The sequence below is a fragment of the Engystomops pustulosus genome, chromosome 4 (assembly GCF_040894005.1).
Source record: "Engystomops pustulosus chromosome 4, aEngPut4.maternal, whole genome shotgun sequence".
Classification (NCBI taxonomy): domain Eukaryota; kingdom Metazoa; phylum Chordata; class Amphibia; order Anura; family Leptodactylidae; genus Engystomops; species Engystomops pustulosus.
In genome coordinates, this window is record NC_092414.1 from 80,341,960 (window position 1) to 80,360,072 (window position 18,113).

Genomic DNA, 18,113 nt, shown 5'->3' on the forward strand with positions numbered 1-18,113 from the left:
ACTTCTATTAATATAATGTGTACACATAGTGCAGACAGCTTCATTAAAAGATTGCTCACCCTCCCCGTTGAGGAAGTGCTCAAAGGAGCAGGGTGGAGGTAGACACAGTGTAAAAATATATAAAGATTGGTCACAGAGGGGCTTAACATATTTATAAAATATAATTAACATAATTATAAAAGTTGATTTTAGAAGGAAGGATAACAAAGTAATCTTCTTATATTTGTATGCAGTATATGTGCCTTGGATATACTAAGCTGTCCTCTTGACATGGGAATGGGCATGTCCATTTTTAGGATCTTTAGGGTATGTTCAAATGTTCCGTTTTTCAGGTTCAATTTTTAACGTCAAAACCAAAAGGGGAGTGAAAAAAAGGAAGAGGAGCAGCTTCTCTCAATTATATGTTCTCACCCATTATGATCCCCATCAGTTTTTGGCTTCAAAAACTGCATCTGAAAAACCTGAAAGGGTGAACGCACCCTTACAGTTTCAAAATATAGCAAATTCATTTAGTAAACTAGAAGTTTTTACTATGAAAAAAATGCATCGTATTGTTATTTGTTCTAGAAAAAGTGCCTATGTGCATTACAGAGATTACTCTCTTATACTTTACCTTCAATTTGTTCCTTAGGATCTGCAAATTGAGCGAGAAAGGAGCGCTTACAGTATATCTGGAGGCTGCACAGCACTTATTGTTGTATACCTACTGGGGAAAATTTATGTCGCCAACGCTGGTGACAGCAGGTAACTATTTCACATTTCTTGTGCTACTAGCTGTAGATCCCGGCGTTGCCAGGGATATTAAATAACTGCTCTTAGCTATAACAAAATAGAATCTGTTAACAAAAAATATTTTATTTCTATTTATGTATCCATCTCTCCCTGTCTCACTCACTCAATCTCCCTGCCTGTTTCTCAGTCACTCACTTTCACTGCCTGTCTTTCTGTCACTCACTCTCCCTACCTGTCTATTTGTCACTCACTCTCCCTACCTGTCTCTCTGAGTGAACATTGTGTAGACTATAGCAGTATTAAGGCGCATTGTTTGAAATCCCGGACATGCCCAGTGCGTTTTATTTTTCTCCTCTCCGGATCTTCTTCTGGCTAAGTACTATATATATTTGTGTCTGTGTACATGACATCACATTTTTTTTATATCTACACCATGGTGTATAAAGTAAAGAATCCCTATTTTCTTACCTCAAAGTTCTTAAGTACAGAATAGTGAAGTGTGACAGTAAGGGCGCATACACACTGCCGTTGCCCGGCAAGCACATGGCGGTGCCAGGGAGAGGAGGAGGTGAGAGCTGCTCTCCCCCGCCCCTCTCCATAGGGATATACGGCGCACGGTGCCGTATGTTGAGAAAAGATAGGACATGTCCTATCTTTGCACGGCTACGGAACGGTACCGCTCCCGTTCGCCGACGTGCGCCCATTGCCGGCGTATGGGGGGCGTATATGCGACGTATATATGTCGCTGTATATATGTCCCCTGAGCGGCTGTGTGAATTCAGCCTAAGACAGTATAAGGACAAGATATTGACAAGATATTGATATTGATATTTCCACTGTATATGTTCTTAATTAAATATTGTCATTTCCCATGGTGCACCAGGTAGGTCATTTTTTCCTTGTCTTTTAATTGTAAGCAGAGCGGGATAGCTCTGTGAAAGATGTAGCAACTATCTGTATAGCTGACAACTATCTTGGCTGTGTGTCATGTAAATGAATGTGTTGGATGACTACTAATTTAGTCTTACATCTGCTGCTGCCTATTCCCTGCATTCCAATGAGGAGAGTGCCGTTGTTATATCTACCAGTGTCTTAACTCTGCTATCACTCTTGCATTATAATCTTACAGCACAGCATTCTCATTTCACATTGATACACAGGTTAACCCCAGGACTATTCATAATGTTCTTATTGCCCTTCCCGTTATGAATGGAGTGTTACAAGCAAGTTCTCCTAAGTTTCAAGGACATTTTCTGCAGTTTATAGTCTACACACAGGAAGATTGTCTATGTACCCAGTATCTAGAAATACATTTATATGACTATAGTATAGAGTGTGGGGGAAGCCAAATTACTATGAATAAGCCATATAAGAATATATGTATCACAGTTTAAAATTTGGCTCAGAGCCTTAAAGGGCTCAGTGTGGCATAATGCTTTGAGAAGGTCTTCACATTTAATAATGCATTTGTAAGACTCTAAAGAGGACCCATCACTTTTTCTGATCCATCAGCATTGTTCCCCAGGAAAGAAATTTAGGGCATATCCACAAGCGGGAGTGGCACTAGAGGCAAGCAGGGGTTAAAGAAAACCATAACATAAAATATTTCTGTAACTCTAACTTCTACGGGATACATTAAAGAAATAATTAAAACTACTGAATTCTTTGCTATTTACGTAAAAGTCTGACCACTACTGATGGTCTGCGATTGTAACGTGGACCCAAGGGATGTGGCACCGCCATAAGGTTTTCCCAAGGAAGAAATGTATGCAATAAAACAATAGTAACATCCACTTGTTAATGTATTCCTGAGCATCTGGGAGGGACAGAATGGGTACTGCAGAATGTTAAGATGTAAGAGAGCTCTAACAGGTGACAGACAGAACTATATGTAACTATATAACTATATTTTTATATTGTGAATAGTGTGGCTCACATCAGTTCTCGATAAAACTTGGGGGTTAAAAGGTTCAATAACATTTGTACATTTTTCTGTGTGGCTAATAAGGTTTAAATGCAATATTAAATTTACAGGCAATGTAAAGGGCTGTTTTTCACCTGCATAATCAATGGCCTGTTGTGAAGGGGGGTGTCATGAGACTAAGAGAATGAAGCCTTCCTCCTTCACTGTTGGCTGAAAAGAATGGGCAAATCCATTATTTATTATATTAAAGTGTAAAATTTCTAGACACCCAAATGTAACAAGTGCAGGGCACCCAGGAACTAAAATTACAGCTTCTGAAATATTGCTATTTTAGAATAGGTTGTTTTGTCTTTGTTCTTTTTTTTCATTTTTTTTTTATGGAGATTGACATCCAGACAGAAATGTAGCACCTAAAGACAATATATGTTCTGATTATTAATTTAGACATATGGTGTGAGGCAGAGGCAGATGCTGAGTAGGAGGACAGTTTAAGATGCTGTCTAAACAGGCAGCTAAAGATATTGTTTTGGAAGAAAATGAGAAAATCTCAAGATCACATCATTTATGGCTTAGCTTAACCTTTACCGGAATAAAATGTGATACTTTTGGAATTGTTTTTCCAGGGGAAGAAGCAATGTAAGAATCATTGCAAAACAGGAAGTACAGTCGGTTCATATGAAGATAGACCTCTTGTCCTGAAATATATCCTACACCTAGATCAAGTATCCTACACCAGTCTTGTACTGCATAAAACGTTATTAATATTATGTTCTATATTATTAATATTATATTTATTAGTTTAAAACCTAGTGAAACATGGAGACTGGGACAAAACATATGCCCATGTGCACCATGATATAGAATCATATTTCTTCTATACAAGCTACTGCCTACATTGGTGATAGTGGTGGTTTTAGCTGCCCGATCTGTGATGTTTCCATACTTGCCAGAATGACATGAGAAAAGTGATTATGTACATTGATCGGAGGCCATGATAGTCTATGGGGGATGGCTACAACTGGATGGAATCCACCCTCTGCTTTTGCGTAGCATTTGCCCTAGGACAGTGGTGGCGAACCTATGGCACGGGTGCCAGAGGCGGCACTCGGAGCCCTTTCTGTGGGCACCCGGGCCATCGCCCCAGCACACCAGACAGAACTCAAAGAATCTTCCTGCAGTTGCAAGCCACTTAAAAGATGCTGTTTTCAGACATATTTTGATACTGACTTCTCTACTTCAAACTGTAGGAAGAGGGAGAATGAGTAGACAGGGCCGAATTATCTTTGGAGGATTCTCTGTGTACAGAGGGACACTGGAAAGAAGCTAAAGTGATGCAAATTTTCTGTCTTTCTACTGTGTTGCTGTCCTCAGGAGGCCAATCTGATTGAAGTTGTTTAAGAACAGGTATCAAAAACCTACTGCTTTAATTTTTGGTTGGCACCTCGCGATAAATAAGGGGGGTTTGGGTTGCAGTTTGGGCACTCGGTCGCTAAAAGGTTCGCCATCACTGCCCTAGGAGGTCCTCAGTGATGTCATTGTCCATGTAAGGCCACTTGCGTCACTCGGAGACACTCAAAATATCATGAGCAGCCAATCTATGGCTGCCGCCAATGTTCAATCCTCCTCCAGTTTCTAGGGGGTAGGTGGTTGAACAGGAGGACATATTGTTTGACCATACAGTGGGTTACGTTCTAAATCTAAATTGTAAAGATGCATTGGGAATCCCACAGAGGCTTAAAAAGAGGTATTAACATAGTCTTAGTCACATCTGTAGGTAAAAATGGTTCTGAAAAGTTTTCACCTTTTAATAACTTTTTTGAGTAATAAAATATTTTTGTCTAAAATATTGTGTTTTCTTTCAGGGCCATAATTATCCGAAATGGTGAAATCATTCCTATGTCTTCAGAGTTTACTCCTGAAACAGAGCGTCAGAGACTGCAGTATCTAGTAAGTCCTACAAAAGAAGCACTTGTACACCTTTTTTTGAACATTTTTCTGTTTACTGATTTTGTGCTTTTTTTTGAGAAAGCAAAACATCAGATTTTCCACTAACCAAAGAAGAGATTGTCGTTCCAAAAGGCTGACAATTTAGTAGTAGCAGCATTCGGATATATTGTTCAGACTTAAGGGTTAACTGTCATTCTAAGCAAAAATATTCTCAAAATATTTTGCCTCTTAGTCCCCACTTAGTACCTTTTTTGGACCATATCAACCATGGTTACCAGCTCTGAAAAAAACTACAATAAGCGAGATGGAAGGGCAGAACCTCCCTCCTGTGACATCATCACAAGCATGTGCTGCTGACCAATGAGACCATAGCTTGTGCATCTTGGACTCACCCACACAGGCAAGTGTGGAGATTGTAGCTAAGAGGCTGAATAATACATATACTGGCGGTCCCCTACTTAAGAACGCCCAACTTACAGACGAACCCTAGTTACAAACGGACCTCCTGCTGTTGGTAATTTACTGTACTTTAGCCTTAGGCTACAATAAACAGCAATAACAGTTATCACAGGTGTCTGTAATGAAGGTTTAATGTTAATCATGGTTTTTATGACAACCCAACATTTTTAAAATCCAATTGTCACAGAGACCAACAAAAATTTGTCTGGGGTTACAATAATAACTTTTGCAACTAGAAAAAAGTGAGCACTGATGCAAGAAATGGGGGGCATGAACACAATATACCCCCACTAAATTTACATAGATTGTTCCCAAAATCTAATAGTATCACAAAAAAGGAAACAAAAACCAAAATGTAGAAAGCATATGTCACGGATGCTGCTCCCCCCAGCCCGCACTCTCCATGCTGCTGCTCCTGCTCCCGCCCAGGCTAGGCCGCACACGCTTCCCCACTCCCTAGGGCGCACGCACACCGGCACTTGAAGATTTAAAGGCCTTCCCATAAAGACCGGTGGCTCCCATCACTCCCCGGCGGATCTTTGAGCTCATTTTGATAAGTGGAAGCTTCCTTGCGTTCCTCCCTGCGTTTGTTCCTTGTTCCCATTTCTGTTTGCTTTGATCTCCAGTTGTAACCTCGGACCCAACCTCTGACCTCTGTCACCTGCCCTGACTGTCTGCCTGTGCCTTACCACGAGCCTGGACTCTGATTCTGTACCTCGACCTTGGCTGTCACTGCGGGCTAGTCGCACCTGTGGAACGACCTGGTGGCACCCTGCCGCAGCAAGCCCATCGCGCTTTGCGGCGGGCTCTGGTTGAGACCAGGTGCCACATAGATTGCGGTCCCAGGTGTCGGCTAGTACCATCTCCCGCAGTGGTCCAGGGCGTCCACTGACCCCGAGTCCTGACAGCATAAAATAACATTTTATTAGATCAATTAAAACAAATCCATTTAAAAAGACAACATGCACACATAAAAGTACACCCATGGTAACTAAATATACATGATAAATACATCGCAGTAACCTGTATAGAGGTATGGAATGTATAGTCCTCAGAACAAGTCAAGTTATTTGCTTATAGACTAGTATTGCACATTACCCAAATGAAAAAAATAGAGGTTAAGGGACACATACACAGGTCTACATACACACATACCCCTGATGAAACAAAATGAAACACATGTCGGGTGGTGTCCACCCTTGGTCTGTATATATCAGTGTATGTGTCTCTTGTCTTCTGTTATTCCTCCCGATGATTTGCATGACTTGTTCGTAAGCAAATGCTTTGACTTGTTCTGAGCACTATACCTTCTTTACCTCTATACAGGTTACTGTGATCATCTATCTAAAACAGCAGCACAGCACATGAGGCAGATTGGAGACTTGGAGAACAGAGATAATTTGCTCTATATCCTCTCCATCTCCTCTCCTGTCTGCCATTTCCTGCTGCAAGTATGAGGTCAAGGGGGTGGGGAGAGGGGAGGCTGTGTAGGAGCTGCAGCTTCTTGTGGATTATATGTTTATATAGGGTAGTGAAAGGTGTTAGGTGTAGGTGTTTTGTTATTACAGTAGTTAGGGATCCTGCTAGTACATGAGTGCTGGTAGCAGCCATGAGGAAATCAGCTGAGAGCAGGGAGAGAGAAGAGTGGGTCAGTCTTATCATTATGACCTTAAGCCTATGTAATTAAACTAAATTGTTTGGCTGAGCTGCAGAACTTTATATCACACTTAGCAGACCTGCCATTCAAATTAACCCCCCCCCCAAAAAAAAATACTTCATGGAAAATTATGATAAAAAGTGTCCCTGGTTATCCCTGGTTGATTTGCAAGGCTGCAATGTTAAAAAAAAATGTCTGTATACTTATTTGCAACTCATCTGAGGTGAGTCCAACCACACTAAGTGAGTCCTGCATATTCATGATTCCCCTGCTTTGCCTGCCTCCCTGTTCTTAATTGACAGATCTCACTGCTACCACCATTCTGCCTCTATGGAACTAGTACTTAGGGACTATCTGCAAATATTCAACTACAGACATATACAGTTTCCTTTACTTTCCCCTGCTCTCTGAGGCTGAAGATTGGAACATACGATCTCATAAACGTCTTTTTAGAAGAATGGTGGCTCTAATCCCATGGATAGAGGCATCAGTGAAACCTGTATAAAGGCATCTTCTGAAAAGCATTATGTGTAGTTGGTGACAGGTTCTCTTTAAGCAAATAAGTTGTATTATGTTTGATATAGACATAGCCATAAGGGTTACCTCTTAAATCCATATACTACCATTTCTAATAAATATGTTTCTAGAAGACTTGAGGAATCCCCAAGTTTGAATGGTTCTTTGTGATTCTAATCATTGGAAACCTATAAAAAATGCATTCAAGAGAATGGACCCAAGTGTAAAGCGATGCCGCCCATGTTTTTATTAGAATAAAATAAGATCTTGATGCAGTTAGCGCTGAGTTGTTTTCTTCATGCATCACTCCAATTATTAGAAAGGGATTTTTTCATGTATTCCTCTTTTCTGAGGCATCGGTAAGTCCTTGAACAGTAAAATAAATGAGTTTAGGATGAAATAACCCATTCAGTGTAACATCTGGCAGACTTCCATGTAAAGGAGTCTTCAAAAACGTTTGACGTTAGCAAGAGTGGAGGGACTGGGCTGCAGGGAATGTCGCTATAATAACGGATACAACACACACATACGCCTTACAATATCTAGAATTAATAAATCATCAAATGTAAACAGTTTATTCGTGTTCCAGGATTTGCGTCATACAAATTATGTGATGTACGGTGGCTCCAAGATTACCTTTAACTATATTTGATGAAAACATGTTTTACAACCAGCTATGAAATGCACATCATATCTGGAACTTATGGAAGCTTTTAGTAATTGCTTTCTGATGTACAGAAAATACCACCAAAGTCTGAATGTATTCTGGTTATCTCCAATGTGTCCTACTTTATTACCGCTAAAGATGGTTGATATGTTGTTAAAATGACCAACCTTTTAGTGGACATGGCAAACTCTCCCAATGACAGATGTCAGAAAAAAGAAGGATCTGTTAGATTTTAAAGGGATTTTTCAGTTTTTTTTTTAAATATATGGTTGGGGAAGGGGGGGGGCTTTAAAAATAATAAAGAGCACATTCTTATCTCTCTCCCTGCTCCCCTTCTGCTGCTGCAACAGCCAATGTTTCTAGGTCTCTATTTGTGTACAGAGGCTGGCAGTGCTCGACCACGTCTGCTACAGCACTAGTTTCAGACAGTAGCAGGTTGATCGGTCGGCACTTCTCTAAACAAAGCAAGACCCAACGGTGACAGCCAGCAGTGCAGCTAAACAGGAGCAGCGGACTAGGTAAGTATGTGCGCTTTATTATTTTTACCCCCTCCTCTTTAACATGTCCATCCATTTGTTCTAGAAGGACATAAGCTATTTTGCCAGAGGTATCTGTCTATTGATTAATACCTTCTTCCTACTTGTGATGTTGGTCTCAATGTGCATGGAGGGAGGTTAAGAGAGAGTATAGCGTCAGAAGCATTTGTACTACGGCTGTCTGTGTATGTGCACCTTTGGAATCTCAGAGTCTTATAGAAAGACATTGGTGGACATATATATGCCATAAATAAGGTTATTACCAAATTTTTAGACTCCTTCTGCTGACTATAAGTCTTTTACATCCTTTGCTGGATCGTGTTCACACATTTTTTCTTTTTAAAGTGCTTAAAGGGAACCTGTCAACAGGGACCTCATTTAAACCAGAAACAGCTTACAGAATCTCAACACACCTGCATTGCAAATATATACGTATCTGCTTTTTCAAAGTATTTGCATTACAATATAATTGTGTGTTATAACTTACATTGCATCCTGACAGAATCCTCTGTATAGTCACAGGGGCTGGGCTTTGGTTTGGATGTGCAGCTCCTGGCCCCCACCTTTGTGCTCCTGTATAGCTCCTCCCTCCTGCTCCTTCACAGAGCTCACAGCCTGCTATCAGCCTGACATCCGTGTGAGAGGAAGGAACTGCACAAAATTGGGGCCAACCCCTGGGACTTCACAGATGATTCTGTTAGGGCGCAAGATCAGTTATAACACACAATATACAGAATTATATTGTAATGCAAATGCTTATAAAAGGCAGAAAGGCATATTTGCAATTTAGCTGTAATGGGCTTTTGCAAATTGTCTTTAGGGAAAATGAGGTCCCTGGTGGCAGGTTCCCTTTAATCTTTACTTGGAGCTTTACTTATGACTTCATCTTTACAGGGTCAGCTTTGTGCTTAACTAGTTCGCCACCGCCCGCCGTGTATTCACACGGTCGGGTCCCGCTGCATGGAGAGGGCTCACGGGCCGAGCCCTCTCCATAGCCAGTAAGTCTTTGCTGCATATTGCTAGCACCTATCGCAGGTGTTATTACAGCGACCGCTGCCGGCAAAGCTGCCGGCAGCCTCAAAAAGATAGCGGTGCATGGGCGCCGCCATCTTACCAAGGATCGTCGCTCCCCATGACGTCATCGGGGAACGGCGATCCGTCTCCTTGGTAGCCTCAGGTCTTCCGAAGACCCGAGGCTATTTCGTTTAAACCCCTTCATTACAATGTGCTGATAGCACATTGTATTGAATGAGGAGGAAAATCCCCATATACTGCCATACTGTAGTATGGCAGTATATGGTAGGATCGATCAGACAACCTAGGGTTAAAGTACCCTAGGGAGTCTGTAAAATAGTAAAAATAAAAATAAAAAAAAGTTAAAAAAAAAATATATAACCTAAAAAAAAAACCTAAAAATTCAAATCACCCCCCTTTACCTAGAACTGACATAAATATAAATAAACAGTAAAAATCATAAACACATTAGGTATCGCCGCGTCCGAAAATGCCCGATCAATCAAAATATATTAACGGTTTTTCAATGCGTTTAACCCCGTAACGGAAAATAGCGCCCAAAGTCGAAAAATGGCACCTTTTTGCCATTTTGAAAAATCTAAAAAAATCTTTAAAAAGTGATCAAAAGGTCGTACAGTCCTAAAAATGATATCATTGAAAATATTATCAAATGTCGCAAAAAATTACACCACCCACAGCTCCGTACAACAAAGTATAAAAAAGTTATTAGCGCCAGATGATGGCAAAATCAAAAAAATAATTTTTGTACAGGAGGTTTTAATTTTTATAAATGTATGAAAACATTATAAAACCTATTTAACAAATTTGGTTTCCCCTTAATCGTACCAACCCAAAGAATAATTTTGTAAATTACCCGATTTTGCCCCAAGAAACAAAAATACTGTATAAACTTGACTATAACCCGAGTTTTTCAGCACAAAATTTGTGCTGAAAAACCCTAACTCGGCTTATGCTCGAGTCAATAAAAAAAAAATTAACGATGTACTCACCTTTCCGATGCAGTCAAAAACAGCCTTTGAAGACCTCAGGAAGATGCATTTAGGATCAAACGTAATTAAAAAAACATATTTAACCCTTGCAGGTTACAGACAATACATTCAAATATTGCAATAGTAACCCATTTCAGCCACTTGGTGGTACTTGGTGGTACTAGGATGCAGCTAGAAAGAATTATAACGTTTAATACACAAATACTGAGTAATCCTGAGTGTGAATAAGGCCCTAAATAACGGGCAGTCCACTAACCCCATGGGGTAAGATTATCAGCAGTTGATTGTATATATTTCTGGGATCTATATCTGTGAATAATTGAAGCCAAACTATTTTATATCCAATCAGCCAAAAAAGCCTTTAGTACGGCATGACTTTTTAGAAAGATGTGGGTTAAAGGCAGCATTAAACGGCTCTTCATCTCCTCTGCCACCTGAGGCACAGTAAGCACAATCTGTAATCTTACATTGCATTAGCAGAGGTCCTCTTTCTATGTCCTTGGATTGCTACTTTGCCTTCTTAATGTACTGCACTGTAATATGCTTCCTGCACAGACAATGCATAACACATTTCCAGGTACAATCCTTTGTGTCGTGTACACATTTTGACTTGTACACTCTTATGACCAACAAAGAACTCATAAATGGCTTCTTTCTCCCTAATGCATCATGTGAGCCATAATGGAGAAGTATCATCTGGGATAAGAAATCCTTTTGTAACCACTGTGATATTTTCATATTTGGTATCTTTCTCTCCTCGTCTGATTTAAAGAGGACCAAGTACAAAATCTGAATAACCCATAAAATTCAATTCCACGGCCGCTGTGACCCTCCTCAGTTTGGCTTTTAAAATCCATTCACCTGTTCAAAAGATACAGTTCCATGAGTTTATATTGTGAATAAGTTCTTGCTTATTCTTTTTTGTATAGTGTCTGTGTACTGTATCAGATAATTCACATGGAAATGCTAAATTGATGAGGAGCAAAGCACCCAAATACCGTATTTTTCTGACTATAACGCGCACAAACAATCCTTTGATTTTCTCAGAAATCAAAGGTGCGCCTTATAGTCCAGTGCGCCTTAAATATGAACCATACTTACAGACAACAGCTGCCTTGAACTGTGCACAGGTCTGCCACCTGCTGGTCAATAATCCTTATAATAAGGTGCACCTTATAATCCGGTGCGCCTTATATATGAACCTAGACGTTTTAGCCGGCATTTATTGATGGTGCGTATTATAATCCGGTGCGCCTTTTATAGTCCGAAAAATACAGTAAAGTTTTTCATTTTATACTATGTGACAAATCCCCTTTTATTATTGACTAAGATGTTCTAAGTTGATCTACATTCATCTTCATGTAAAAGAGGAGCCGGAAAGGTAGTTCCAGTAGTTGTCTGCTTGCTCTGGGGTCTCCAGTTTTGTCTGCTCTGGGGTCTCCAGTATTGTCTACTCTGAATGCAGTGTTTGGTGTCTGGAGTAGTATTTATTGCTGTACTGCGGTGTATATAATTTCTGGGATGGCTTTTTGTGCTGTACTGTGGTTGTTGGTGGATCTAGGGTGCTGGTACTGGTGCAGCCCCTTAAAGTTGAACAGTACGAAAATGAGGCCCTTGGACCAATAAATGCTGCTCACTCCTGGCCTAAATCCTTAGATCAGGAATAAAATTTAATAGTTTATTAAATATTTATGCAGTTGCATTTTTTCCATTTTATCATGCCCCTGTGGTAAAATCTGGATGGACAAAGCATTGTCATTTACATATTCAGAGGAAAGTCTTCAGACCATACAGTTACTAAATAAGAATAACCATCTACATTGCCGATTGCTTGACAGAAGATTTTCTTTAATTGTATCATTTTGTTAGCTCCCACTCCCGCATACAAAGTTGTTTCTTCTATGTATACTTTTGTATTGTACACTAAATATATCCGGCAGACACATTTCTCTATTAGGAATGCAGTGGATTAATCCCGGATTTGCTTCACAACGCTGCTTAATCTCACATCTAAGTCCTGATTTCCTGCCATCACTTCCAGGAGCTAAAATTACAGATAAGATTGATTGTGGGAGTTATTCGTGCAGAACAAGGCTCAGATATGGTTAGATGTCTCACTAATCTTTGATGTACATTTCATGGATTTCAGTGTATGAAGATTCCCTTTCTTTTTTTTTTCCCTATCGTTTAGGCTTTTCTGCAGCCGCATTTACTTGGAAATGAGTTCACACATTTAGAATTTCCAAGAAGAGTGCAACGTAAGGAACTGGGCAAGATGATGCTTTACAGGGACTTTAACATGACCGGCTGGTAAGATATTTTATGTAGCTCTTAACATGGTGCTATGATGGTTGATAAAACAGGGTTCCCTTAAAGGAAATCTACCATTTGTTTTCATGCATTGTGAAGCAAACATACCTTGAGAAAGCTGTAGCAACACTCATGCAGAAACATATCTTGTTTAATCAATTATAAAATTCAGGATCTTGGAAAAGCTGGGTTGCATGCTGGCTGCCGTTCATAAATACATTACACAGAGCTTCCTGAACTGTCCAAACAGGACTTGGTAATCTGAGGTGGATGACTCGTATACAGCAGCGGGGGGATTATCTTTTCAGCAAAACCACTCAATTTAGGGATTAAACAAGGTATGTTTCTGCATCCATGTAGCTACAGTATTAAAGCCTATTATTTCAAGAAAGATCAAATGGCATGAGCCATGATTGGGAGCATTCCAAGCTTCAGCCACTGGGGTAAATGCTTGTCCAATTCTACATTGGGTAAACACCCATGGTGCAAAACACTAACAATGCACATAATACCAAAAACTGTTCTGCTAGCCAAAGGCACAAACAAAATAACAAAACCTACCTACTATAAGAGACGAAAAATCCAATACACACAAACGTGAAAATAAAAGTAAACTTTATTAATAATAGTTCATAAAATAATGCACAATAAAATACCAAAGGTGTCGCCATAGCCACGGTTTTGTTGTTTATTTCGGAGATGCGCAAATTTATTTACTATGTTGGTCTAGTGTAAGGTATTTTCCCTCAAATTGCATTGACCATTTTGTACGGGGACTACATTATAGATGTTTGCCCAGAAAACAATAGGCTATACCAGTGATGGCAAAACCTTTGGTGACAGCGTGCCCAAACTACAACCAAAATCCACTAATTTACCATGAAATATCAATATGGCATTTGAAGCAGTAACTTATTGCTACCTTTTCTTCCGCATCTTTCAATCGTATCGGCCCCCTGAGGCAACCAATACAGTTGAAAGAAGGAGCGCAAATTCAAACTCTCATTGTAGCTTCTCTGCAGGGTCTCCCTGTACAGGAAGAATGTTGGGTCCAGCAGAATGACCTCCAAAGTTCCAAACAGCCAATGAAGTGTTCCTTTAAAATAGCGCTGAGAGCAGCATCTCTTAAGTTTCCTGGGACTGCAGGAAGTTTTGGTGGATTCTGTCCTGGGGCGATGTTCTGAGTGCCCACAGAAATGGCTCTGAGTGCCACCTCTGGCACCCCATGCCATAGGTTCGCCATCACTGGGCTATAGCCTGTATAATACAAGTGGCCTTCTCAGTTTCTTGCCCTTTATTTTCCACAAGGCTACTATATCTCTGAGTAGCCTGTATGTGGCTAACAAATGACCCAGGCAGGATAAGAGATGCCATACCGTGATACCAAAGGAACACGCAACATCCGAGCAGGCAGAATTCTTGCATAGTCCAAATTCAAGTAATTATTTAGGACAGGTAGGGCAAATTTCAGAAGGCAGACGTTGTAGGTCAAAACAGTGGTACACAGCAATAATATAAGGAGGACACATTTCATAGGACTATCAGATTAAGTATCTTTGATCCAGAAGCTTTCTAAGAGAGAAGATGCTTAAAATTGCTGGAGATGAACTCCTGGGTTCAGAGTTGCTTAAAGGGAAGGTGAACCCTACAAGAAATAAGTGGATCTAAGAGCGGCAGTTCAGCAAGCAGAGAGAGTGGTTGGAGCCAGGTGTTTTGGCAGGGTAGTAAGCACAGAAAGAATTCTACAGCCAGCAGGTGGCGCTATGGAAGGAAGGGGAATAAGAAGAGAGGGGATTCTGCAGACAGTGGCGCTATGGAAGAAGAGCAGGCAGAGAGGATTCTGCAGACAGGTGGTGCTATGGAAGAAAGGGGAGCAAGAAGAGAAAGGATTCTGCAGCCAGGTGGCGCTATGGAAGAAAGGGGAGCAGGAAGAGAAAGGATTCTGTAGCCAGGTGGTGTTATGGAAGGGGAGCAGGAAGAGAAAGGATTCTGTAGCCAGGTGGCGCTATGGAAAGAAGGGGAATAAGAAGAGAGGGGATTCTGCAGACAGTGGCGCTATGGAAGAAGAGCAGGCAGAGAGGATTCTGCAGACAGGTGGTGCTATGGAAGAAAGGGGAGCAGGAAGAGAAAGGATTCTGTAGCCAGGTGGCACTATGGAAGGGGAGCAGGAAGAGAAAGGATTCTGCAGCCAGGTGGCACTATGGAAGGGGAGCAGGAAGAGAAAGGATTCTGCAGCCAGGTGGCACTATGGAAGGGGAGCAGGAAGAGAAAGGATTCTGCAGCCAGGTGGCACTATGGAAGGGGAGCAGGAAGAGAAAGGATTCTGCAGCCAGGTGGCACTATGGAAGGGGAGCAGGAAGAGAAAGGATTCTGTAGCCAGGTGGCACTATGGAAGGGGAGCAGGAAGAGAAAGGATTCTGCAGCCAGGTGGCACTATGGAAGGGGAGCAGGAAGAGAAAGGATTCTGCAGCCAGGTGGCACTATGGAAGGGGAGCAGGAAGAGAAAGGATTCTGCAGCCAGGTGGCACTATGGAAGGGGAGCAGGAAGAGAAAGGATTCTGCAGCCAGGTGGCACTATGGAAGGGGAGCAGGAAGAGAAAGGATTCTGCAGCCAGGTGGCACTATGGAAGGGGAGCAGGAAGAGAAAGGATTCTGCAGCCAGGTGGCACTATGGAAGGGGAGCAGGAAGAGAAAGGATTCTGCAGCCAGGTGGTGCTATGGAAGGGGAGCGGGAAGAGCGGATTCTGCAGACAGGTGGTGCTATGGAAGGGGAGCAGGAAAAGCGGATTCTGCAGACAGGTGGCGCTATGGAAGGAGAGCAGGCAGAGAGGATTCTGCAGACAGGTGGCACTATGGAAGAAAGGGGAGCAGGAAGAGAAAGGATTCTGAAGACATTGGCATTGCAATTGAGTTGAAGCTGCTAAGAGGACCAACGTCATTTAAAGTCAATGGAATGGAGGATGAGTTTTCATCCTGGTCACTAAACCTCTATGGGACTTGCGTCACCCCTCACAGGCCCAATACTGGAAACTGACAATATCGAGCAAACAAATGCGACTTGCGGTCCTTGTTCTGCTCTTCAGGGGGTCCTGGTAGTCTGACCCCCCTACATATTACTGTAGTCCATGAAAATGGACTACAGTAATATATTTATCAGTCCTGCTGACTTGGAAAGCAGCAGCTATGCTTACTTGACTGCTGCTTTCATTAGGCATGCAGCGAGGTAGGATCAGTGAAGCCTGGGTTCCTCAATTTTGTGATGGGTACAGTACTGTGGATAGGTGGTAAATGTTAAGTCCACATATAATTAAGTGTAAGGACATTAAGCAGAATTTTGCAGTTGGTGTACAGATTTCTCTTCTGTCCCTGATACAACGGTAGAAAGTGACATGCAGCCGGTGTTAAGCTAGTAGCGCACATTGACTATTTTCTGCAACTATGTGGATGAGATACATGAAAATCCCTTCCGCAGTTCCACACGTGATAATTGATGCGGCTTAGCCGCCAGCAAATTTTCCATATCTAACCTGTGGGAATTTCACAGTTTGTCTCCACAGCCTTAAGGTAACAGATGTGCTGTATATGTTTTTCCCCTTGACTGACTAATTTTTATTATTTTAGTTTCATTGTAAAACAAAACTGTCAAATGTCTCAAATATTCACTGAATATTCATAAATATTCGTGGATTGGGTGAAAATGCTTGTGCTGCGCTCCTTCCCTGAAGAGATGTCCGGATGATATACCTCTAAGCGTCTTTGATTTGATTGCCTTTAATTAAATGTATTAGTATGCAAGTATATATTTTTCTTTCATTGGCGCTTTGTGGAGTTCTGGAGCTCTGCCAGGCGGCTAAGCATTAGGGAATTACTTTTATTTCCCTCTTCCAGCTAAGAAGGTCTTTCACTCTCCAAGGATCTGATTAAAAGAAACTTCACTTTCAATGCAGTTCAGATGCCTCACAGTGACCTTTTCTTTGTCAGTGTCTCTGGTTTTTCTTTTCTGAAACAAAAAAGTGCTTATTAATCTCTGCCAGAATGAGAAAACAAGAAGACAAAAAATGATTAGCCGCATTTCAGTGGTGACTTCCCAATCATATGTAATGAAGCGAGTGGCATGGCAGTCTCGCTGAGGATTTATTATGCCTTTTAATGTATTAATAAAAGAGTCTGAGAAGAAGTTCGGATGAAAAAGGCATTGCCCTGCATTCTGTATTGACCCACATCACTCGCAGGCGAGTGATCCGATTTAATGGGAAACTTGAATAACGAAACTTTCAAAGAAGTACCTCAACTAATTTAAAGGGGTTAAATGGTTTCATCAAATAACAGATATTTGTATTGTGGATGCAATTTTTTTCATGTACTTTCTGTATCACTTCCTCGCTGTTCTCAAGATCTCTGCTTGCAGTCACTCATTTGAAACTGTGTTTGTTTACTAAAAGTGAATATAAATCATTCCCAACTATGTGTCGGACATACAAAAGCACAGCTTGTTACAAGTCACAGCACCCATAAACGTGGAATATGACTTAGAAAATGATTAGTTACTATTGCAGTGTAATTTTAAGGTACCCTCTGCTCAGACCTAAAGGAAACCTACCACTTAAAAGTGGTAGTTCTTACAGACAGATACATGGTACCAGCTCTGGGTGAGCTGGTGCTGGAACATATTTTCATTAGCAGAATAAAGCCAGTATAAAAGATTTAAATGTTAATATAGCTTATATCTCGGCGCACCGCACTAGGGCACGGCACACCATGCGCGTGCCCGTGTGTGCGCCGTATTCTGAAGTGCTGGAGAGCCGGTGACGTCACCAAGCTCTCCGGCACACTCGCGCCTGTGCAACTTAGCACGGCCTGTTTCCCTGTGCATGGTGCGCCATGCCCTAGTGCGGTGCGCCGAGATAAATGTTAATATAACTTCTAAATCTTTGATACTGGCTTTATTCTACTAATGAAAATATGTTCCGGCACCAGCTCACCCAGAGCTGGTGCCATGTATCTGTCTGTAAGAACTACCACTTTTAAGTGCTAGGTTTCCTTTAATTGACTGGAAGTAAAACACACCCAGATCTTTTTTGCATAAGTGCAAACATTGGTTGTAAAGATTGTATATTGGAATGCCAGGCGATATTTCATTATACAATAAATTATATATTCCTGAACACTTGATCTTAAATACCTCCTGATTAGTGATCAGAGGGCCGGTTAAAATCTGGATTCAACCAAACCTGAATTTTAAGAATCTGATCAGGTACCAAGACTGGATCCCCCCCCCCCCCCTCACCACCACCAATAACACCTGTGACTGGTCCTGGCACTGATTGTAGATCTTATCAGT

At 41.3% G+C, this 18,113-nt stretch overlaps 1 protein-coding gene across 2 annotated transcripts in view; it reads left to right on the forward strand.

Moving 5' to 3' along the window:
* Nucleotides 1-18,113, forward strand: part of PPM1H (protein phosphatase, Mg2+/Mn2+ dependent 1H) — a 93,960-nt gene that overhangs the window by 47,184 nt on the left and 28,663 nt on the right. For both annotated transcript variants that reach the window (XM_072146486.1, XM_072146485.1), the window contains exons 4-6: nucleotides 632-744; nucleotides 4,519-4,603; nucleotides 12,654-12,772. In XM_072146486.1, coding sequence (XP_072002587.1) covers nucleotides 632-744; nucleotides 4,519-4,603; nucleotides 12,654-12,772 — 317 coding nt within the window. The remainder of the gene's footprint in view (nucleotides 1-631; nucleotides 745-4,518; nucleotides 4,604-12,653; nucleotides 12,773-18,113) is intronic.